We start from the raw sequence: 25,174 nt of genomic DNA, 5'->3' as shown, positions 1-25,174 counted from the left end.
CGAATATGAGATGTCTTGATTCCATAAAGGAAACCACAGCCTTCTGTTTACAGGAGCTGAGCAGGGCTGTCAAGGACAGGACATGTTGGAGGGCTTTCATTCCTAGGGCCACCATAAGTCAGAGAGAACTTGAAGACACATAACAAGTCCTGAACTGTAATGTCTTTTATTGGTAAGAGCTTTTACCAGCAAATGCTGTAGTGGTTTAAATACTGGTAACGTTCCCCAAAGCTAGCCCTAATTAATAATCTGGTAGCTGCATTTGTACTAACTGAAGTTTATGAGAAAGCAGTCTCTTGGAGGTAGTTTAACTTAGAGGTTAAAAGGCATAGAAAATGGTTCAAGAAACATTCACCTAGTATAAAGTCATGTGTGCTGTGTATGCCTCCAGTGACACAAACAGATCTGTAAGTACTCCCAAGCTGAAAGGGGAAAGCAACCCATGTAGAACAGGTTAAATACCACTTCCCCATTTGGATGGAGAACAGGATGGAGCAACTACAGTATACAGTGTCTTCAGTTTTGCGTGGTATATCTAGAGGATGTGGATACACCATCTATGGTAGATGGTTTCAAAAGCTGCTAAGAGGTCCAAGGCAATTTCTACGCCAAAACAGCTCTGGAATCAAGTTGACATGGATCCAGATGATCAGTTTCATCAATGACCCATTGGTTACACAACAGCAGTCCATTCAGGTACCTTGCCCAAAAAGATGATATCAGTGTCCAACTAATATGGACTCCTTACCTGAAGGAGCGCTTGTGTCCATATATGCCCGCCCGCCCCTTGAGATCAGCGGGAGAGGCCCTTCTCCGGGAACCCTCTGTGAAGGAAATTAGGAGGGTAAGTACTCGGAGGAGGGCCTTCTCTGCAGTGATGCCCAATCTATGGAATGCGCTCCCCAGAGAGGTCTGCCTGGCGCCGTCGTTATTTGTTTTTCAGCGCCAGGCGAAGACCTTTTTATTCAAACGTTATTTTAATTGTTAATATTTATTTATTTTATCTTTGGCCAGGGCAACTTAATTCATACTTTTAAATTATATTGTTTTATTTATTTATGATTGTGAGCCGCCCTGAGGCTTCGGCGAATGGGGTGGCATAGAAGTTCCCTAGATAGCTAGCTAGCTAGCTAGCTAGCTAGCTGTTAGGATTCTCACGATTAAGAATTTGAATTCTTAAAGGTGACCAGGAGTGAGTTAGTTAGTTAGGATATTTGTATGCCGTCCTTTGCAAAAGCCTCAGGACAGCTTACACAAATAAAATACAAATATCTAACATAACATAGATAAATGACTCACTCTGGCTGCAATTAAAATATGATAAAATTCAATATTAAAACTTATTAAAATATTGATTAAATAAAAAGGTCTTAACCTGGCGCCGAAAAACGTATAATGACGGCGCCAGGCAGACCTCTTTGGGGAGCTCATTCCATAGATGGGGCGCCACTGCAGAGAAGGCCCTTCTCCGGGTACTCTGTCTCCTAATATCTTTCACAGAGGGTTCCTGGAGGAGGGCTGCTGCTGCTGATCTCAGGGGGCGGGAGGACAAATAGGGAAGAAGGCGTTCCTTTAGGTTATTCCTCTTGCAGAGGAGTGCTTGAGAGTCGGTTAAGAACATGGGGCTTGGACTCAGGCAATCTGTTTTCTAGTTCCTGATCAGCCATGGAGCCAACTTTGTGCCAGTCACAGACTCTCAGACCAACCTACCTCTAGGGTCGTTATTGTGAGGATAAGATTGAGAAGAGGAGGAAGAAAATCATGAAAGCCATCTTGAGTTCCTTGGAAGGAAAAAAGTGGGATAGAAATATAATAACTAAATAAATAAATAGGTGTTATGTTCTGCACCCAACTGAATATTCCCTTTGTGCCAAATGTTACTAGTTGTGAAAAGGCAGAGCTGAACAAATGAATAGGCAGCTGCACCCAACCACGTACTTTGCTGTGACCCGAAGCATGGCCAGCAAAACATTACTAGATAGGGCACAACTATGGACTGTACTGCATAATTAAGTGTGCAATGAATGTGTGCAGCTTCATCCTATTACTAAAAGCAATCACAGGCTTCTGAAGATTCCTTTGCACCGTCGTGTGGCCCCAGGTGAAGAAAGCCTCAAATTACTTTTAAAAAATTCTGCAGAACAAGCTAACGAAACAGTGTTGTAGACTTCATTCTTTCTTCATAGCAAATGCCAACCCTTAGCTAGCATTGCTGCCAAGGCTCCAATGATAATGTCAAGTCATGAGCTCTGTCGGCCTGCCCTGCTATGGAGCATTGTAGAGCCTTAAGTAGTTTTCTTCATTTATGATGTAATAAGGTACATTTACTGGATGATGTTGCTTTTTGTGAATGCTCCCATGGCATATGAAAAGATGATTTATTTTGAGCAACAAATAACAGTGTGCTACAGAGTTGAATACTCATCAGGACAAGGAAGATTAGTGCTCAGAGTATTGAGAGTAGGCTTGCCAAGAAGGCCTTTGCAAACAGAGACCAGAATACAAGTACTTTGAATTTTTCTTATTTTTATGAAAATCATTTCATTAAACATTATAACTTTATATGATTAAAATGTCAGTATAATGTAGAAGCTAGAGTTGAATCTAGGTTCCAGACAAAGTTTTTCATGGTTTCATTTCAGTGGAGTGAATGAGATTTACCTCATGAGGTTGTTGGTGAGCTCCTTAAAGGAAGGAGTGGGATAATAATTAAATAAAAAACATGCATCCTATAAACATGCATAAATGTTGGCATCTGACATACCTTGTAATGTTTAAAACAAAACTAAGTTGTTGCTATCCTAAACAATGAGTGTGAAAAGACCAATCTCGTATAGATAACTGTATGTTGGATCATTTGTATTTATAATTGCTACTATTAATTTGTCTCCCAATCCAGGGGGTTAGTGTAGAAGCAGTTGATCCTGTGTTTCAAGCCAAAATGTTGGATATGCTCAAGCAGACTGGAAGGTGAGGCACCCGTCTATTAACCTTTTTTAAAAGTGCAGTAATATAGACAAGAGCTAGTTTCCTGTTGTTCATTTACTAGTATTGTTGCAAAAGTAATTGGTTTAATCTTGAGTGATTAGCTTATCTAGTTGCATAAACCTAATTATGTGCTTGATCTCTTGTGAGAAGATGCAGTAGATTTTATCTAACCAAGTGCGTCCAGATTAAATATTTTATAAAATTACTACATACCTTCAGCCAGTCTTCAGTTGACAGTTTCCACTTCTGTACAAATATAATACAAAAGGTACAGTTACCACCCTAACACTGATTTTACAGTCACGGTGGCTGTATACTACGGCAAATGTTACCTGATAAAAAGATATCCAAATATTTAAACAAATTGTGTTGCTTCATTGGGCTTTCTCAACAGTTGTCATCTGCTTGCTCAAATTTTTATACTGCAGCAAAAACTTCAAAATTAATGTTAACAAAAGACTCAACAGCTGAGCAGAACAGTGCAAATTGCTTTTTGACTGAGTTCCTACTTCTACTGCTGGTTTAATTGATATTTAATCTTTTCCTGTTGCTTGTTCCTGTCCTCCATGTCTGAAATGGACATTCTGCTGTGAAAAACCAACTTTGGAAGCCAGTGAGCTAGAGTGGGTATTTACTGAAGTGCTGAAAGGGTAAAAACTGGATTATAAAGTGTGGTAACAGGGTGAAAAACTGAAGGTCTGACCTACCAATGCTGATATGCATCCCTTAATGATAGCACTCCTTCGCCACATTTTCATGTTTTCACCATAATCTGGTGAGCCTTAATTTAAATGTTTCTAACAGAGCCTTTTCTCACTTTCCTGTTTTCTTACCCTACTGAAAATGTTATTATTTCATTGTTTTTCATACTTCCTCTTACAAGTAGTGTTGAATCTCTTAATGCCTTCTTCGTTACAGACCTGAGATGGTTGTTGGCTGGTATCACAGTCATCCAGGCTTTGGCTGTTGGTTGTCTGGTGTGGATATCAATACTCAGCAGAGTTTTGAAGCCCTGTCAGAAAGAGCTGTGGCTGTAGTAGTGGATCCCATTCAGAGTGTAAAAGGAAAGGTATGTGTTAGTTTCTATTAAGGGGCTTTAAACTAATCCAGTGAGAATAATCCTGGATTCTCATGTATGGAATACTTTAGAAATTGAATTTTAACTTCATACACTTTAATCCATGAGAAATGTTGGCGAGTGGATGCCTTTTGCTTAAATAGTTGCAGAGATAATTTTATATATATAGAATAAGGCTCGAATTGGTTGTGTAACTGCTGTCTCTTATTTGCAGTTCTTTTGCTCTTGAAGAACCCTTTGGTACTTAATGGCCAACTTTAAAAAATGTGCAGTGATAGAAGTCAAGTCCCATTTCAATTTGGGGCAGCTTGCTTCTGAGTAAATATTTTTTGTGTTAAGTTTTAAGGCTGTTAACCAAATCCTTTTGTTCTGTAGGCACAATTTAAGATGGTGAAATCATGCTAAAATGTAATCCTAGCAAGTTGAACTGGATTCAATGCTTCATTGGATTGAAATAACACTCTTACTTTACATGTGTACCAAATGTTTCAGAATAAAAACTTCCCCCAAAGACTTTGCAGCCATTCACATTTTAGAATTAGTTTGCAGATGAATGATGATGTGAAATCATTATGAAAAGAGATTAACTTGCAAAGCATATTGGGTTATAGTTTGTCCTTTGTTGAAATCTCTTTTGTTCTTGTTTGGTTCTTTTTTTTATTTCTTTCTAGCCCCATATGCCATTTTCCTATTTCCTGCCTCATGACAGCAGGGAGCAGCTCTATTATCACCTTCACAGAGCTGTCTGCAAATGTGAGAGGCAATTCGATTTTGCTCAGCCACAGGGAGAGTGGATTAGAAAAACTACAGAACATACAGAAATTGGCTAGGTGGTTACTGCTTTAAAATACTGCTGAGGTGTTTTGTTTGAGCATGCTCTTCTATTGTATTGTAGAATAGTCATTAAATAAATAATATCTTTGACATTTTTACAATTTTATAAATATTTTAAGTATTAAAGTTCTTGTGTTAATGGTTCTGTGACATTAAAGCAGGTAACCAGCTATAATTGTTGCTATTCTCATGATACAATGAAATTATAAATTGCATTAGGACTGTAATAGCATCCTAAACACATTTGTTGTTAATTTTCATTTGTAAATTGTATGATTCCACTTGTATTTCATTTAGCAAAAAGGTACATACACAATGAAGACACTTAAGCAAGTATCTGTTCAGTCCACAATAGTACATAGGTATATCTAGAACTGAAATAATATGTGCTTTCAGAGATAATGAGAAGGATTACAAGAAGTCCCTTTCAGATGCAAAGTTTTTCCATAGTTTGTTTACTTGTCTCCATTTAGGATTCCACGTGTGCATCTTACCATGAATTTTATTCTGTTGCAGAATATATAGACTTCATGTAGATACTTGCTGTTGTTTTAGCCACTTCCAATATCGCCTTCTGTAGTGCGTGTTAATAACACCTGGAAAGAACTACTTAGTCTTGTTCATCACAGGTTTAATTGGATCTTTATGGAATGAGTGGCTGAATGGGAAGGGGAGCTTCTTCGTATTAATAAATTCTGTGCATCACTTGGACATTTTGTGCCCCTCAAGGAAGCCTTATGGTTTTGAAGATTTTCTGCCCACAGTTAGATATGATTTGGGCATGATGGTAACTCTGAACTATATTCACAGCCTTTTCCTTCAATCTGCCAACTCTTCCTCACCAGTCTATGTAATACAGTCCAGTTTCTAGTTAGCTCTGTAAGCAATAACCCATCTTGTGTTTGGGATAGAAGTAAATAGGAATGGAGCAGGATAGAGGTACTTAGCTTTTTCAGTTGAAGGATACCCAATATACCAGAGTGTTTGTCTGCTGTTGGTAGATCAATTCCTGATTTACAGTAGTCATTCAGCCAGATACATGCGTTGCTTGATAGTGTAAATCTTTTACAAATTACAGTGCAGAGATTAGAACATACACATCTGCTGCTCTGGGAACTGCACTGGACAAGAAAGCAGTGTTGTGTGGAGTGGACAGTTTCTAATAGAAATACCTAAGTATTTGAGGGCTTCCCAAGAGGAAAGGAATATGACTGGGAATGCTACGAGTTCCTCATCTTGGCAGATGGGCAAAAGGGCTTACAGGTATTCTTTTCCCAAATTCTTTGGGAATTCCCTTGGTATACCAGGGAAACTACAACAGTTAGCCATCTCAAATCTGCTTTCTTCTCAATAGTTAAATATTACATGAAAGAGCAAAAAAGTGAAAATAGTGACCTGCTGACTTTCTCCTCCCCATTTTCCCCAATTCTGACAAGTTAAGACAAATGTGTAAATGTGTTCATCCACTTTCTCTCAACTAGCACATCATGTTAAGATAAGGTACTTGTGATCTGGAAATAAAAATTGTGAAAACTCCAGTAAAAAAATAATTGGGGAAATTAAATATTAATTATTTTTAACCTGTTGGATCAATGTGTTGTTTTTAATATGTAAAAATAATGGTATGAATCAGATTTCATGCCTGCACTTTCTAGTGCTTTTGCAAGTCTCTGCTGATCCATTCTGATATTAGAATGAAGCTGATGTAGATGGAATCTCATAAAAATCTACAGTCTAATCTTGACTTTTGCAGATTTAATTTTTGAGGGCTATTTGCGATTTTGCCATCAATAATTAAATATGATTTAAAAAAAAAGTTTTGTGGCCTACTGCCTACTTTGGCCTGGAATGGTGCACCACCCCTCAACGAGGGCAGGTGGGTGCTGAACTTGGGATCTGGCATGCAGCTGCATGCAAGTCGTGAAATGTGGTGCAGGATGAGCTCCCCTGGATCGGGTAGTGCTCCAGTTCATCAGGTTTTGTTTTAAGGGTGAGGTCTCATGAATGTGGAGGGCCGACTGTATATGGAAATCTTATATTTTAAAAATTCTATTGCTGTCTTTTCTAGTAAGTGTTGTGTTTACCTTAGACCCTCACAAACTTACCTCCTAAGCAGTGATTAGTAGAAGTAATTTGCTAGAAGCAAGCAATCTGCAAAAGGATAGCTGCACATACATGTTGACAAAATTATGCAATGGCTGTAAAATTCTGTATAGAGATGCTTGCCACAAGTTAAATTGCCCAATTAACCCACGTCTGCCATAGCATCTTCTGAATGATTGGGGAGGCATTTACTTTAGAATCACCCTTTAGTTCTTGGTTGGTTTGTACAGCGTGTTATTATGAAGAGAGAAAGTAGGATTTACTCAGAAGTGCTTGTGCATTAGGTAGCTTAATAGGTATAAAACTGCAAGTTGCTCTTGCAGGTTCATGCAGCCATTTTTCATTCTTCTTGAGATAGTATTGACTGTGAAAGGTTATGAAAGCTGCTTCTGTCCCCAGCTACATTTTACAGTGCAGTTCTTGGCAAAGTCTGTTCGGAAGCAAGTCATATAGAGTTCAGTGCTGCTTACTCCCAGGTAAGTGTGTTTAGCATTGCATCTTCCTTTACATTTAACTTTAAATTAATTTTCATTTCTTCCATACAGTGAGGCAAAATAAAATAAGGTTCTTTTCTTTTTAATGTTAGCTTCTTGCTGCAATTTTCCTCCTCAACTTGTTTTGTGAGTAGGTTGCTTTTTTTTTTACTTTATATTTAACTCAAAATGCTGCCAAGGCAGCCAGCAGTATAAAATAGAGTTTACAAACAGGCATATTAAAATAAAGAGTAACATTACACAAGAAAATCAAACAACATCAAGACAGAGTGAATATGGCCAGTTGCTTGTAGAATGAAAAACTTTAGATCGTATCTTGGCAAAAACCAGGATTTAAAGGGATCACATTACATTTGTGGAATTTGACATGTACCCCTTCACAAGGCCACAAATGCCATATCATTTTGAATCTCCATTCCGTTTCAAAAGCAATTTCCCACTTTGCATAGGGGGCAGATGTTAGAAAAAAATAATTATAAAGCTTCTATAGGCTCAGATAACTAATTACAAAGTCCTTTGAATGGTGGGCAAAAGTATTGATGGCTGCTATGTCAGTATCATATCTAATGTACACCAATACCAATTTAAAAACAATCTTTTTGTTCAGTTTATAACCATATCATCTTCATGAAATGATTGTTTGCACTGGAGCTTCCCAAACAACTGGCGACTAGGATAATAATAGTACTACTACTGTCTCCTTAATGTTTTATGTTTACTTCACATGAAATACCTGCCACACAGAAATTTCTTGATGTTATATTGATCTGCTGGATGCTCCTCATCAATTTACAATTGTGATATGGAAAAATATCACAATGTAGTTTTTTCTGTATTCACCCAGACTATCAACTGAAATGTTTTTCAGCTGCCCATGAACAGCTTGCCTTTTAAGACACTGCTATACATACACAATCCATAAGGTGCCTTATAGAGCCTTAAATGTTGCCTGCAATGTTGCCTGCCAGGACACACACAAGATACTAATAACTCTCTTTGTAGTCATTCTCTTTGTGGTCATTGATCTCCATTTAGGGCCAGTTGTACTGTATTGATTTTGCTAGGCTTTGAATATCTGTAGTCTGACTCCATTCATACCTGACAGGGTATGGCAAAAGGGAGCTGTTCATAGTTCACAAGGACCTTATCTTGCAAGAATCCATTGTCCCTTCCATTATGTTAAATATGTATGCATCTAATAGGTGGCAACAAGAAGAGGGACCCTTTTAGATGCTCCATCTGTGCTGATGATGCAGGATTATACCCCTCTTTCATCCCAAGAGAGTCCTTTCAAACCACAGTTGAAGGCTGAGTATTGTTGAGCCAGCCGAAACAGAATCTTGAGATTCAGAAATTAATGATGTTGGGCAAATCATGGATCCTGTGAGAGTTTTAGGCTCCCACTGTAGGTAATGTCCCTGCCATTTTGATGGCTTTTTAACAAATAAGGCTGTATCTAAATGCTAATAAGGAATAAATAGTTTGCATGAAATGATTTTGGTTCTGCAGCTACTACTGAAATCTCAAAGCAGTGGCGAGAGCTCATGGCACCAATTCTCTCTCTCGCAAAGGCAGTGTCTTTTGAATAAGATGGAAACCAGAAGCCATCCTTTACTTCTTCATCACCTTGAGGTTAGGCTGCTATAAGACAATCTGCCTGAGTTGTTCGGAGCCTTTTGTACTGATATGGCTGGATAAACTGTCAAGTACACTTGATGGCAGTGCTACAAAATCTCCACTGGCTCCCTGAGGTCATCTTCAGAGAGCACCTTTTGTTCTATAAAGCCATGGACAGCTAAGGTCCAATGGCTATCTTAGAGGCAAGTCCCCCTTGTTATGTACCCCTGCCATTCCTGAGATCAGGGTTGGATGCCATCTTCGGGCTAAGTTCCAGCTGCAGTATGCAGATAAGCATTCATGTTGGCTGTTTCCTAGTTATGGACCATTCTCTTCCCTTAGAGATTTTCCATAATCCAGTGCCTGAACATTTTTCAGAAATGCTCGGGACTTTCCATGTAGTTTGCCTTCTGGCAGCCAGAGTGAAGTCAGCAATGAAGTCAAGATACGTATTCACTCTGTGTTTCTTAAAGCAGAGTATAATCTACAGAAGGCAGTGTGCTGCTACTGTGGAAAGGTCTGGAAGCTGTAGGTGATTTAGGCATGAACCCTTTCATAGCGACCTGTGTCAAGACATGGAACACAACGGTGGTTTCCTGCAGACAGCCTTGCCTGAGAGCACTAGCGTTGGTGATCACTTTTCACTGTAATCTCCCAGCTAATAATGTTAAACCCCTACCCTCCAGCTGCTGCATCTGTCCCATCACCCTTGCCTCACCATCCATGGCCCTTCATTTTTTTAGGCACATGTTCTCGCCACAGTCTCCAGCCCCACTGTTTGTTGTTCCTTTTCCTTTTGCCTCAAATCCCACAGGTCTACCCCTAGACGACAGCTTTAATCTGGCTTTTCTTCCATAATTCTTGGTGATTGTGAAGGGATCCTTGTTTACACTTGTATACTTGCTTTGCCTGGGTATTTTAAAACATGGTGCCTGCTATATTGTGGAACTTAACAAGTGTTTCTGTGAAATAATTTGCTTTGGTTAGATTTATCTCTTCATGATGTAACTTGCTTTGGTTAGATATTCAACTACAGTACTTCCCTGTATGTAAATTGCTTCACAGTTTAGTAGTGTTGATATGCAAAGTGTTAATCTATACCCTGAATAGTACCTTTTCTTAAGCATTTCTACCGGGCTTTGGACTATGTGAATTGTTTTTGCAGATACTGAGAACCTCATTGAAATGGTTGAGAGAGATGTCAGCCAGATCAAGAAAATTCAGCATTAACTCTCTGGCCTGTCTGTATTATCATGGGCTGTGTGACTGACACTTTCAAATCTCCAGTAATGCAAGAAGATGACTTTGGCACAGTTCTTTGGCTGCTTCTGATAGTAACTTCAGTTCTGTCAAGTTGACAACTTGGAACTGAAGCTTAACTCAGTTATGAGGCATATCTTTCCTCAGATAATACCACTAACTCCCAGCTAGCTTGCTTGCGGTTTCTCCCCCACCCTACCCCCGACTTCACTATGTATATAGGAAATCACAAGGGATGGGTCCCTGTAATATCAGAAGTTTGCAAGTGTTAAATAGTTTTATAGGTTGCACATGAAAGGCAAATGTTTGATTTCTGTTCATTTCAGACAAACCAGACTTAATTGACATGAAAAAGACAGGCAAACTGAGGTACCCTAAATGTTAGTTCATAATGGCTATTATTGCATCTTAGTCCTACTTAGAGTAGATCCATTAATGTGAGTGGGACTTGTTCACTAATATTAGATACAGCCCAAGCATTTAAAGAAAAGTGGTTGATAAATGAATACAAATTTATATAGGCCTTTGTTTTCTTCATATATTACCTTTTATTTTGCAAATAAATGAGATACAAAAGATCCTTCTTATGCTTCCAGGTCAGCTTACACAATGCATTGAAAATTAAACACCCTGTTCTAGTATTTGAAAGGTTACAAATTCACCAAAACCGTTTAGGCTAAGGGGCCTCACTTGAATCTTACATACTAGCATCATGCCAGCCTACTTCCAGCAATGGCTCAGATCACATGATTAAGTAGAATTTGAAGGATCACAAACAGGTCAAGGGTTCACACACAATTTCTTCACCACCTACTGCAGCTCTTCCAAGTATTCTGTTTTGCATTGGCCATGATGCAAATGATATCTGAATCTGAAAAATCAAATTTAGAGCTCATAGTTGGTAGATTTCTGATTCTTTTATTTCAAAGCAAGCACTAATCAGGGAGCCAGTGTAGTGCGGTGGTTAGAGTGAGACTTGGGAGATAGAGGTTCCAGACCTCACCCAGGCACAGAGCTCATTGGCTGACTTCGGACCAATCACAGTCTTTCAGGCTAACCAAGCTCATACAGTGGTTGTTGTGAAGATAAAGTGGAGAGGATGAGAACCTTGTAAGCTGTCTTAGGTTCCTCGCAGTAGGAATAAAGGTGGAGTATAAATATAATGTAATAATAATAACTAGTGGTGAGTACCAAATAGATAATGATTAGGTAATTATGGTTAGTGCTAAACAAGTAACAGAAAAGTCATGTATGACTAGGGAGTGCTCATTTGAACCAAGCCATTGTGTGGAATATGCAAATTGATATGCAAATTATCTAACACATTTCTTCTTATGTAGGCTTCCCCATTCAATTTAATATATGTATAATTTGAGGCTTCTGTTTCTTCCTATACTATGTGGATGTTATATATTTGAATAGAAGCTGCAAGCAGGGTACTTTATTTAGCATGGGATACCGCAGCATGTGCTGGGCTGTTTTCTTTAGTGCAATGACACTCGATTATGCTGTGCTTTGAATCAGGCAGTAGCACTTTCTTGTTCAGTTGCAAGGGTTATTTCAGTTTATTGCTCTTCCCAGGACCAGAAAGTTCCTAGTAGACTTTGTTTAAAACTATTAATTTTTAAATGCATTTTACCATAGTGGATGTAGAATAATCCATCTATCTTCATTAAGGCATATAGCCTTGAAACTTGTGGTTTTGCTACTTGTGGGGTTACAGATGCATGCCTTCGCTTGTCAAAATAAATGTATTATTCTGTAGCTGTCTCTCCTCCCAGTATGGTTATTCAGGTTGCATCGTAGACCTGACCAAAGCAAGCAAATCCTCCAAGGATGAAGAAAGAAAATGTACATACTCCAAGGAATCTCTTTTCCAGAGCTAAAATTGACATTTTTATAAATAATTTCCATGTAGCAGACCTCAAACTCACAATCACAGCAATTCAGTGATATGCATTTGGCATGAGTCAGTTTCTGTTCTTAGTGCTTTTCATTGGAAATGGCATAAAAAGTAAGATTTCTCTGAATTTTTTATGCTGTGGGCTTACAAGGGACCAAAGATGTTCTTCAGTTGTGGTTGTCTAAGAGTGCATTGCAGCATAAATAACGAAGTGGTCATAAACCTCAGCTGCACTTCGAGGGTCATGTGTTCCCTTTAATTTTTAAAGTATCTAGAAACCAACTAAGCAGTTGATAACAGGTCAGTTGCAGGTGATAAAAGAGATTTTAGATGGGACATTACTTCTCTTTCCACACCTGGTATAGCTACATTATATCGGTTATACAGCATTTCTTATGCACTTTTATGTTCTGTCATAAACATATGATATAAAGAATAGTTGGGTTCTTGAGCTGAAAAGAAAAATCATGCATTTTTAAAGCTAGTTTCCATATATCATAGGGTTTAGAGGACATTTTCTGCTGCAAATGTATTGATGTCAAAAAGAACTTTGATTGCCATTCTTTGCTTTAGATATTTACTTGTATTAGTTTATTTTTTCTATCAGAGGTGTTGTTACATCTGATTATGTTTCAATATATACAAAGTAAAATTCATGGTACAAAAGAACACTTATTAAATCCATAACCTTCTGGAAAGGTCTTAGTTTTCAACAATTACATGTTAGGAAATAGGATTTTTTTTAAAGTAGTGAAAATATCATCATTAATTGTCTAGGATTGGTTGACTGTGCTTGAAGAAGGCTCTCTCTTCATGCCAGTCTGTTGAGTGAATTGTTGCATAATTTGGCTAAAATTAGATAAATAAGGTTGCTTTTGACATAATGCAAACAATATTATGATACATTGAACTAAGGACAGTAGTTGAAAAAAATATGGAATGTAATTATTTTTCATACAGTGATGGTTTTTGAAGCAAACACAGATGTACATAAAGATGCAGTTTTTATTTTGTATTGGCAGCTTCCAAATATTTAGTATCTATTTCCAGGCATTGCAATTACTAAAGCATCCATAGTTCTGAATTCCATGCATCCCACAAACTAATTATATTTGCAAGGTCAGAATGAATACACATTTTCAGAAAAATATAAGGTTATATAAATGTGTCTTCTACTTGGCTGTTATATCACAGTTTGTTGAACTGGAGTATAATGTGTACAATTCACAAATTTGTCTGATAACAGAAAGTGGTGTGTGATTGTGTTTATTTTACTAACCAGTATATTCACAGCAATCACTTCCAAATATCTCTCCAGTAAAGATGTGTTAATTACAAAACAGACAAGGTCTTCTATTATATTAAAGCTACTAACAAGAAGACAGCAGGAATCACACATGTAAATAGCATCATCAACCCCTATTTTAGTCCTCTGTTTTGATCTGTGAGTTGCGCATAGACCAAAGGTGCTATTAAAGACTCACTGTATGAAATAGGCAGCATTATATGAACAAAATTTATTCAACAAGAAAACAGACCTTTAACATGAATTTAACAAGCCTGAGAAATTATAAACTATCATATGCTGCAGATTCATGCAGTGATAATAAACAAAAAAAGGAAAGTAAGAGGTTTCCTTAAGCTAGCCAAACCGCTAATGGTTTTGTTATAAGCTGTCTACTGTTGAAGTGACCTCTGCAAAGTCTCAAGGCACTTGCACCAGGCAGAATTTAATCGGCCAGTTGGTGAAAAGAATTGCAGTATAGGATAGCATGTTACAATGAAAAAGCCACCTTAATCAGTGCACTTTTTTGACTGCAGTGTTATAAAGAAGTCCTGATTCCTCTTCTCAGGGAGAGATAATTTTGCATTAACCCTTTAGGCTGCATTTTAATGCAATTACAAGTCATCATGGTCAAAGGAACCTTAAACATCTAAAAAATGCTCAAGTACTTCCAGAAATGGAAATGACATCAGTGTATTTTCTCTTGAATTGACACTTTTGAGATCTGTGTTCCAATTACTGTGCCCGTAAAGTTTCCACTGTTCCATGTAAGGTTAGTACGTTGCTATTATTGCATCATCACACTGAACCTCAAAGTATGTAGACCTAGAGAATGCTTGAGCTACATTATGTACCCTAGTGCTCACCCAGGCTTTATCCATGAATCTTATTGTAGCATAATTAGCACCTCCTTTACCATTGCTCATTAGTGCACTGGACATTAATGAGCCTATTTATTTTGATACGATTCTCTAAAGAAGAAATTCGTTTGTTCTTGCCGTGCAAAAAAAAAGCAATTATATGATTGCACAGAAATAAAAATGTAGGGTGTGTTGCTGCATTTATGGTTTTTATTGCGTCCCAGATCTAATTTTAGGTTGCAGGTTGTTGAGCATGTTAGTTTTCCTTAAGACAGTTGCTATAGTGATTGCAGTGAATTCCTTTAATCTTGCTGTAGTTAAAGCATTCTTTTCCTTATTGGTTGTAATGATGCTGCTAAGTAGAATCAAATTGTCACTCAACTCATATTTTTCCAGTATTTTTTTAGGGAGTCAGTGTTCCTTAATTCAGAATAGAGTGCAATTCTGGGTTTAGCAGGACTTTGCAGTTTGCTGTAGTTCATATGCATGAAGGCATAACAAGAATATCTGAGTACTGATCAAAAGTACAGTGAAATAAGCAAGTTTACTGGCATCAATATGTGAATCATAAAGCTGTCAGTCTTTACTCCCTGGAAGTAGCAACACAAATTATTTGAAACTCGAATGCCTTGAAGCTGGTCTTAAACTATGCCTTTCACAGACCATTAGATGGTTGAAGACCTTTTATCATAAAGAACATCCAAATATGACCTTGTAAATCTGGGCCACTATTACAAGCCCCGCTGTTGGGTCATTTCTGTAGCATCTTTTGAAGTAAGGTATTGTATGAAGTGAATATGGAACTCAAATAGAAGTAGAAGCAATTTTGTTTAGAAAATGCTATCATAGTGTTGGATGGATTCCATCCTTTCTAGTGGAGCAGTCAGTTAGAATCCATTCTAGGAGTATAAGTGTTAGTACTCTAAAATATGAAGCACCTTGTGATTCTGATGCACTGCCAAGTTATTGTATCTTTTCCCTCAGAGTAAATTATTTGTGTTATTTCCTATCAAGTAAACCTCTAGAGGGCTACCGTGTAGAATGTTTAGTTTTGTTTTAGCTTACTTTTTATTTATACTCGCTACTTTGGTGGTTGGGCATTTGCAGGTGTTCACAAATTAGAACATCTGGTTCAAATTCTGTTTCAAGGGTTTGGGGAACTGATAAGAAAGAACGGATGTTATATAAAAGCACTAAATTTAAAACAGAAAAGTGGAATCTGGCACAGAACTCCAAAATATTAAGCTTTCTTAGCTGCTACTACTGTTGTCAGGTAACTGCCCTGAGGTAGCAAGAGAAATCCATGCATGGGAACCAGTTTCTGCACATGGATCAACTCTGTAGATGATTGCTTATGCAACAAGACTACCAGGGGTGGGATGTTTGTTTGTTTTTAAACCCAAACATACTCCAGACCTTTCAGCAAGAGTTTCATTACCGGTATTTTCACATTGCCAGCTGTGAATCTAGCCCCCTCCTTATCAGCTGATCAGCAGTGATATCACTGATCAGGGAGAGACACCTGTGCACAGCATGAGATAATGCACAAATGTGAATCTTGTCCAAAAGAGCACAGCCATGAGACAACAGCATAGTCACAAATCCAAGAATTGCAGGAACATCCATGAATACGTGGGCTTTTCTCCTCAAGATTATGCAAAGGATCAAGCTCCCTTTTCATCTCTGTGGTGTGTGTGTGTGTGTGTGTGTGCACGTACATGCATGTGCACACACCCTTAACTATTAAGAATTATAATTTAGCATCGAGTGCCTCTAATTTGTTGAGCATTAGTGTATGTAGATGATCATGCCTTAGGACAGAGGTCCTCACACTTTTTCAATAGGGGGCCAGTTGAAAGGTGGCTACACATGTGGGCCGATGGGGGGGATACCTGGGCGCGTGGGTGAGGCATCGTTGGGTGCATGCAAAGTGGCGTGCAGTGCACGCCATGGCAACTCACTCGCTTGGAGATCTGCCAGCGAGTCCAAAACCATCTCCAAGCGAGCAAGCCACCACGGTGAGCTCACGCACTGGTGGCTGGCGGCGTGGGCCGGATCCTTCCTGCGGGCAGTAGTTTGAGGACCCATGCCTTAGGAAAATGCTTATGTTACTCATGTTTTTGTTACTCATTGGCCTTATGGCAAAGCTTAATGTGAAGAATGATATGTATCACATAGGATGCTAGTAAAGTTTATATGTATGTTACTCCTTCCAGCTTCCATCTAAGCATGAAACATAGCAATCACCTGAAAGTTATTCCAAGCTCTTCTAGGCAACAGACATTTAAACTTGTCTGCTGTCTTCAGCTATCAGGTGAAGACCATAGCCAGACAGCTTCTTTGGTTCAGAAATTGAGTTGAGATATTGTAATCTTTTGCTTTGTTGGCCTCTGGATATACATATTTTAACCTCACCTGTTTTAGTCCTGTGAGGTCTCATTGGTACATCTAACCAGTATCATTGCTCCTCGCTCCTTCATGCGACTTTCCTTCATTTCACAAAGCCTCCTGAGGGTGAGCTCTGGCTGCATCTCCCTCCCCTCCCTCCCTCTACATGTTGCAAGTGCTCTTCACATTTGCCTGACCTTACTGTCCATGCTGCTTCTACACAGAAAGCACTTGCAACATGTAGATGAAGAAGCATGAAAACAATGGGTAATTCTTCCAGGCAATCAGTGCATGCAGATCACTCATCATGCCCCTCAGTAGAGATGGGCAGGCACACACATTATAAGATGTTACCATTCCTTAAGGCACAATGGATTTTCCCCCCAAGCTTTTCTTTAGGAGTCTTTTCTTACTGTCAAGAGTATTCACAGTGGTTTATACATTCTCAACAACTCAACAACTCTCTAAAGTAGGTCACTATCAGAATCCACAGATTAGAGTTGGGGAGCTGAGGTATCATGGTTTGCCTGTAAGGACACTTAATAAGATCCTTGTTTTGGGTTTTAGGTTATGTAGTTTTAAATTATTGTATACCACCTTGATGGCTATTGGACAGATAAGGCATCATGAAAAGGGTTAATAATGAATAAATGTGTAGATGAAGTCAGGGTAACTGGAGGGGTTCAGACATACAGTTCACACCATACTAGCCCTCTTTGTTTTGAGAACAACAGACTTGCTATTTTTAAAAAAGGTTTAAAGGATAAACCTAGAAATTATGCGGTATAAGCCTAGCCCTGTAGTCTTTGGTGTGTGTTTTGGTTTGTATTTTTTGCCCCATCTCAGATTTTGCAAAACGTGTTTTGAAGATACTTTCTGGACACTTCTTAGGCAAAATGAAGGAAGCATTTCTGTTTGTAGTTTATGGGCTTTTAGGCATAAACAAAAATGATAAGTTCTAAAAGTTGACAACTAAGTGACCTTGATTTTTGTTCCTCTCTCTTTCTGCTCTCTTTTACTCCTGGCCACAACACTGACAAGGTCGTCATAATCCATCCGACAGTTTATACCCTCTTTCATACTTGCAGGGAGTAAAAAGCATCTGACTAGAAGGGAATACATGGGGCAAGTTCCTTGCTGACTATAATTTTGTTGTCATTTCAAGTATTCCAGTGGTATAATTGATGTGACAGGGCTGGGCTTTAAACATAATCCCTTAGCTTGTGCTCACTTTCAGTTTTAGTCTCCCTGTCATTCAATTTGACCAGGTAAGATGTAGGTGACAAACATGTTTTTAAAGTTACATAGCGTGTGTGTGTATATGTAAACCTAACTATCAAAAGTCTATTAAAGGGTTCATAAAACTTAATATATTTTTTCTCAGCTCCTTGAAAAATATAAGAATTGGTGTTGTTTTTACTACACTAAACTGAATTGGTGTGTTGATGGGCCAGACAGCAGGCGGTTCTTTTTTATTAATATTATAATTAAATAATTTTCTGGAAAAAGGCCAAAAACAGATGTGAGTTGATTGTGACTTCTCCAGTGTTACTTGGTGCAATCACTTGCATTTTCAATGAGGAATTGACTTTGGCGTCTTGTTTTTACAGGTTGTTATTGATGCCTTCAGATTGATCAATGCTAATATGATGGTCTTGGGACATGAACCAAGACAAACAACTTCAAATCTGGGTCACTTAAACAAGCCATCTATCCAGGTAAATTCATATTTAGTATTGGTATCTTTACTTTGTGTGTGTGTGTGTGCACACATGCCCTTCTGCTATGCGTATAATAAATTGAATGCAACTCAGTTACCTTAGGCTTATAAAAGACAATATCAACATTTTTAGAGATCTTAAATGGCATTAAGATATGTATTTATTTTTTACAACTGCTGTGCCCCTATTACAAGATGCTGTTTTTCGAGAGATTATATGCAAATCTTTTTCTGAGCTACTCCAGTAGCCAGAGAAAGATATTTCAGAGACTTAAACATTGATGCTTCTGGACTCCCTTTACTGTTGGTGTTAATTTTTCTTAAGGATGCTGAGAATCATTGAGGCAGTTCAGTTGAATTATCACACTTAATTATTTGGAGGGTAGGCACTGACATCTGTACATTTACTCCACAAATACGTTTCAGGTTATAGCTTAACTGCCTTTAGCAAAGCAGTGTTGGCACCTCAGCAAATTAGTCTTTTCAGATGTTTCCTCACCACCTGGGATTTTATTCATATATCAAGTAAGAACAGGCTGTGGCGTCATGGGCTTTCTCCCATTCTCCCCTTGATTGTGGATAGATCCTCTGTATCTCCTGGTTGACAAATTACCTTCTATTCATGGCAAAAGAATCCCAGAACCTGCTCACAATTTGAGTTGGGTAAAATCTTAGTAAGCAACATCTGCGCTAAACTCGTACATGTAATTTATTTACTTTAACAGAGCTAATTCAAGTAAGTATGCTTATGATTGCAATTTAGTATCCAGTCCAGAACACATTTGCTAGGTAAATATCTCTGTCTGTCCATAAAATATAATTTTAAATACTTCTTAACTAAATGCTTCACTAAGGTCATAGTCCTATGGTTCATGGGAGGGTGTTCCCAGGGCCACAGGTTAGCTCTTCCCTCCAAAGACCACATTCATGGGGGATCTTACCTCACATGCTCTCTCAGTCCCCATAGAAATGTTTGAGTCCATTGGCACTTCAAAGCTAAAAAGAGGGTAGATTGAGAAGTGTCACAGGCAGCTTCCAGTTACCAGAGCTCGCCCTGATACTTGGGGAGGAAGTCAGCATTATCCCTGGTGTACTTAATTCTATTCCTGTAGGTTGCAATGGGAGGGAAATGGCTCATATTAAAATTGAAACAATAACAAAACAAGAAGAGGGAGGTAAAACAGTGCAATGCATCTTCTGCCTTGCAAGTCAGTGTAAGCCAAGCAGGGCTTTGGATGAGACAGTCTTCTCCAACTATGTCCGGCTTTCAGGAGTGAATGGGAGGCTTAAAGCTGCAATTCCGGGTATGCTCATGTGGCAGTTAGTTGAATGTTTAAACTGTTGGCAACTCTGAGGAAAGAAATTACATCTTGCTGAGTTGAGGGTGTTTCCTGTATAGGTACATTGCAGATGGAGCATCCTAGATATCTTAATATCATTTAAGAATTATGAGCCAGCCTTGGAAACATGGCTTTGCTCAGATTGGTTGCTCTGTAGATGAACCCAGCATCCCTTACATGCAATTAATAGATATTTCAGCATTGCTCTTAAATGTAGTTTAATTTAATGCTTCTAAAGTTCTCCACTTATTCAAGATTTGAACCCAGGGTTTGAAGTTACTCTTAAACCCTAGGTAAGGAAGAGTGACGTAAGGAGGTCTGGAATTATGTAGACATTCATATACCAGTTAAAGGGAGGGCAATTCACCCTGGAGAGGTGCTGCTAAGAAAGCCCTGCTTTTACTCAGGCCACTTGGTAGGAAATAAGTGCTGTTGCAAATGTTGTAGCCATTAGAAAATGTGAATGCGAATGTTACTGTTTCTCCAACTTGTGGAGAAATTAGAACAAGTCACCTGAATACCTACTGTGGCCTTTTTGGACTGAACACTATACTCACTGAATGTTCTGTATATCAAAACTTGCCAGTTAGGCAACTGAATTAGATTGTAAAAAAAGAAAAAAAGTGGGATTTGGAATTTTGGATTCCTGTTCCCCCGATTAGAGCTAATATAAACAGGCCTTCATACAGAAAGAATCTTGTTTCTTAAACAAACATTCCCACATGGATTATTATTACTTTGTTGTTATCATTCTCGTGCACTAATGAAGGTATTGCCAAAAAATATTTTTCTTTTAAAATAAAATTTAAAAGGCTCAGATAGTTGCCACCAGAAGCCTAATTATTTCTCTGAAGATTAATTACAGGAGGGCTAATAGCAACATATGCTGTAAACACTGCACTTATTTTGAAAACAGCACAATACCACTGAGGTATGCCTGTAAGCATCAGTTTTTGCCCTCATCTTGGCAAAGTCATGCCTGGTCTCAGTTTAAAACCCTTTGATTTCAGAATGTCTGATTCTTCATAGAGTTCACTAACAGGAGCTTAACCAAATCTCTTGCAGACAAAAGAAATTTTATTTAGAAAAGCGGAAGCTTATTGCTCTTGATCTGAATCTATGCAAAAGATAATGAGAATGGAAGAACCCACTAATGTTTTTGATTGGTGCAGGCAAGTCTGTGCTTGTACGTTTCTAGAGAATATATTACTGGGCTTTTCAAGGCAGTATATAATGACCTCTCAAGCAAACCCCACAGTGTCATTCTGCATCATTATTTTTTCTTTTTGAAAGTTCAATATCTGGATCTGAGATCATCCATCAAAAAGCATAGTGAACTTCTTTGCGGCTGGGTAGTTCTCATTCTAAGCCCAATTATGACCTGCTGTAAATGTAATCATTTCCATAAGTTAATGTGTACTATTCCTAGAAACAGAACCAGGATTGAAAAAGCAACATGCATAAAGTTGAGGCCATAGGTCTTACTCCCAGTGGCAAAGAGAGAGAAGCAGCTATTTGGCTTTTAAAAGCAATAAATCATTATAAGCTGTTCTGAGCCTTTATCAGAAAGGATGGGATAAAAATGTTTTAAATAAATACATCTTTCACTATTAGGAGAAGTTCTGTTCAGCTAGCTTCATTTTAGGATATGGCTTTCCCTGTGCACATGTGGCATTTCTTTGGATTCCAAGCCAGAAATGATTGAATGCTTTTATTTATCTTTGAGTTATTGCACTTCTTACATAGATAGGGAATCTGAGTTTAAATATTGGAATATCAGCACAGTCTCGTTCTGCTTTGCTGAAGAACGTGCATGTCTGACCTGTTGTGCATTTACCCACCTGTTCTGTTGGTACCCTTTGTTCTTCGTCGTGGCCTCTGTGCATCACACATATGGGTGCTGCGCCTGCGCAGTGCCTAGGCTGGAAGATTAGAAAGCTAACGGTTTTTGGCGGGAAAAAACTCCCCTCCCCTCCCCTCCCCTGCCCCCACAGTATAAATAGAGCGGAGCATCCGCCATTTTACTCAGTCTTTGCGACCGCCGTTCGCTGTGCCTCGTGCCTGTTCGTCTCTCGCTTAGATTTTCGCCTTGTGCTCCTAACGGTTATACCTTGTTCTACTTACCTCGTTCCTCATTATATTCCTATTTCTTTCTTCTCTTCCTCGTTGTAGTTTTTTCTTCTATCTCTCTAAAAAAAAAAAAATCCAAAAATATTATTCTTACCCTCTGTACTATCATCTCTTTCTTCTTTTTCACAATGGCACAGCAGGCGGCATTCCGCAAGTGCAGTGAGTGCGGCTCCAAAATGTCTCCCTCCGACCTGCATGACTTATGCCTTCTCTGCCTCAGCGAGGGGCATAGGACCGACAAGTGCAAGCGTTGCCTGGCCTTTACTAAACAGGCCAGGAAGAATAGGGAGAATCGTCTCCATAAGTTGCTTTGGGATCAGGTCTTGCTCCAATCAGACCAGTTAGTTCCAAGGCCTACCCCTTCCTCGGCTGTACCACCGCAGCACTCCGCCTCTGCTTCAGCCTCACCCTCTAAGCGCCCCGCCTCAACATCGGCCGCGCCACCGCAGTGTCCTTTGGACGAAGGCGCTGCTTCGACGGAAGCGCAACAGCTACCTTCTCCTCCAGCTAAACAAAAGGAGAAGCGTAAACATTCAGAAACGGATAAATCCTCCGGGCACAAGAAGCTGAAGAAAGATAAGGCAGCTAAGGCAGCCCATAAGGGCAAGAAACTTGACCGACCCAAACATCAGGGCTCGGGTTCATCGGGGTTCTCTGTACCGACCGCCGCTACGGTACTGACTCCCTTGGGACCGGCCCTGCAATTGGCGATGCAGGTGACTCCGCCGGGATCCCCCAGGCCTGTGGTTCAGCCTGAGAGCGTGTCTCCCCCACCGGAGCCACCACTTAGGGAGTTCATCTCCGATGGAGAAATTAGAGATTCCCCACCAAGGCAACGTTCTCCGACTCTGATGCCTACTGCTAGGCCACCTGAGGGAACACAGTCGCCGCCTAGGCGTAGGAGCCGCTCATCGGAACGCCAGGGGGATGACTGGCCTATGCCCAGCTATGGCGGCTTCCCAGGCTGGAGTGGATATCCACCCTATGCTTACTACCCTCGGGACCATCATTCGCCATCGATCCTGAGAGAGGCGCCGTCCACATCCGGCCGTATGGAACGGAGACTTCCACCTTCTCCTGAGACCTCCTCGTCTAGCGAACACTACCGCTACCACCAGGACTCCGACAAGTCGGAAGTAGACTCCACGTCCCCGGATGTGGCCATCACTTCCCAAGACCCCGGATTCCCGGACAAGCCCCATGTTTCCTTCTCAGAACTCGTTTCTCGTCTGGTTCGGTCACTGGAAATAGAGGCCTACCATCGCCCCGGCCCCAGCACCGACCGATTTTACGATATCGTCTGGGGAGAGCAGTCCACAACCATTGCCTTGCCTCTTATTACCACACTCTGCCAGGCAATGGTCCAGCCCTGGGACCCACCGGCGCAACCGCAAGCGATGTCTCATCAGTACGAGTCTATGTACCGGGTCAGAAAGGAAGATACTCCATTCTTGCTGCGCCACGCTAAGCCCAACCCTTTGGAGGTTGAGTCATCCCAGGGCAGGGAGACTCGGGGCCATACAACACCCCGAGATAAGGGAGGAAAGTCAATATGATTGCACGTCGGGTCTATGCGGCTGCAGGACTCGGCGTGCGCATATCAAATTATGAAGCTACTATGGCATGTTACCAGTACTTCATAATGCAGAAGCTGGATAAAGTCGCCTCCTCCCTTCCGGACCAACAGGCAGACCTAGCCAGGGTCTTTATAAAAGAGGCAATGCAGGTGGCCATACAGCAGTTGTCCACCGCAAGACATCATGTGGACACTGACTCTCGGGCCATGGTCAGTGCTATTTTCCTGCGACGACATGCATGGCTCAGGAATTGTAACTTTCCTGAGGAAATGAAGAGGAGGATAGAGGAAATGCCATTCGATGGCACTGGCCTCTTCCACACGAAGACCGATCGAAAACTCAAAGCCATGCATGAATCCCGCATGACAGCGCGTCGCATGGAGCTCCTACAAACCAAACGTAAGTGGTCATGGTCCAGGCCTTATGGATACCAGCAGTATCAGCCTCGCCAACAATATCAACAGAGGCAGCAGCATAGAAGGCAACAGCCCCAACAGCGCTTCTCTCAGGGCCGTCGGTGCTTCGACTCCAAAAAACGCCCTCGTTGATGGTCCCAGCGAACCAGTTTATCTTTCCACCTCCCACCCTCCCCTCTCCCTTTTGGGAGCTGGCTTCAAAGCCGACTCCCCATTTGGAAGCCCATTACATCTCATAGGTGGGTGTTGTCCATCATTCAGCTTGGATATAGAATAGAATTCGGCATGGTTCCACCGTCGAGCCCTATCCGATTTACGCCACCATCTTCGGTTTTGTGCGATGAGGTCTACCAACTTCTTCGTAAAGGTGCAATTCGACAACTCTCTCGCACCGATGGGCTTCACGGATTCTATTCTTGATATTTTACGATCCCCAAACGGGACGGTGGTCTTCGACCTATCCTGGATCTGAGGAATGTCAATAGATACATTAAACCAAAAAAGTTCCGGATGACTGCCTTACAGAATATTCTTCCTTTGCTGAAAAAAGGGGATTGGTTCGCCTCATTGGACTTGAAGGATGCTTATTTTCATATCTCTATCCATCCTTCCCATAGATGCTTCCTGCGTTTTACTGTTGGATCCGTTATTTTCAAATTCAGTGTACTCCCGTTCGGTCTAGCTATGGCACCGAGAGTTTTTACAAAATGCATGGCCCCGCTATGCGCTCACCTGCGGCTTCGGGGTATACAAGTCTACCCCTATTTAGATGATTGGCTCATTGTGTCACAGACTAAAGACAACCTCCTTGCGGCTGTCCATACGACTTGTACTTTGCTTGATGACCTTGGACTATGCATTAATTTTAAGAAATCGTCACTTATCCCATCACAGGTCATCGCTTTCATCGGGGCACGTATCGACTCCATTCTACAAAGAGCGTTTCTTCCTCCATCTCGCAGAGCCACGCTGTGTGCCCACATCCATCGGATCCGACAACTGAGGACAGTGCAAGCCGTCACTATACAAAGACTGCTGGGGCGCATGGCAGCCTCAGTGGCCATTGTGCCTCACGCAAGACTCAGACTTTGGCCGCTTCAGTTGTTCTTCAACAAATCGTTTCACCCACAGCGGGATTTACAAACCAAGCTTCTTTGGATCCCATCTTCAGTCCTTCACTC

General features: G+C 40.2%; 1 protein-coding gene across 2 annotated transcripts in view; it reads left to right on the top strand.

Moving 5' to 3' along the window:
• The window catches only part of PSMD14 (proteasome 26S subunit, non-ATPase 14), a 71,058-nt gene that overhangs the window by 32,394 nt on the left and 13,490 nt on the right, over nt 1-25,174 (top strand). For both annotated transcript variants that reach the window (XM_044417725.1, XM_044417724.1), the window contains exons 6-8: nt 2,900-2,970; nt 3,907-4,057; nt 18,421-18,528. In XM_044417725.1, the coding sequence (XP_044273660.1) occupies nt 2,900-2,970; nt 3,907-4,057; nt 18,421-18,528 (330 nt within the window). The remainder of the gene's footprint in view (nt 1-2,899; nt 2,971-3,906; nt 4,058-18,420; nt 18,529-25,174) is intronic.

This window comes from Varanus komodoensis, unplaced genomic scaffold, assembly GCF_004798865.1.
Source record: "Varanus komodoensis strain SLA01 unplaced genomic scaffold, ASM479886v1 scaffold9, whole genome shotgun sequence".
NCBI lineage: Eukaryota > Metazoa > Chordata > Lepidosauria > Squamata > Varanidae > Varanus > Varanus komodoensis.
This window is presented reverse-complemented; position numbering and strand designations above follow the sequence as displayed.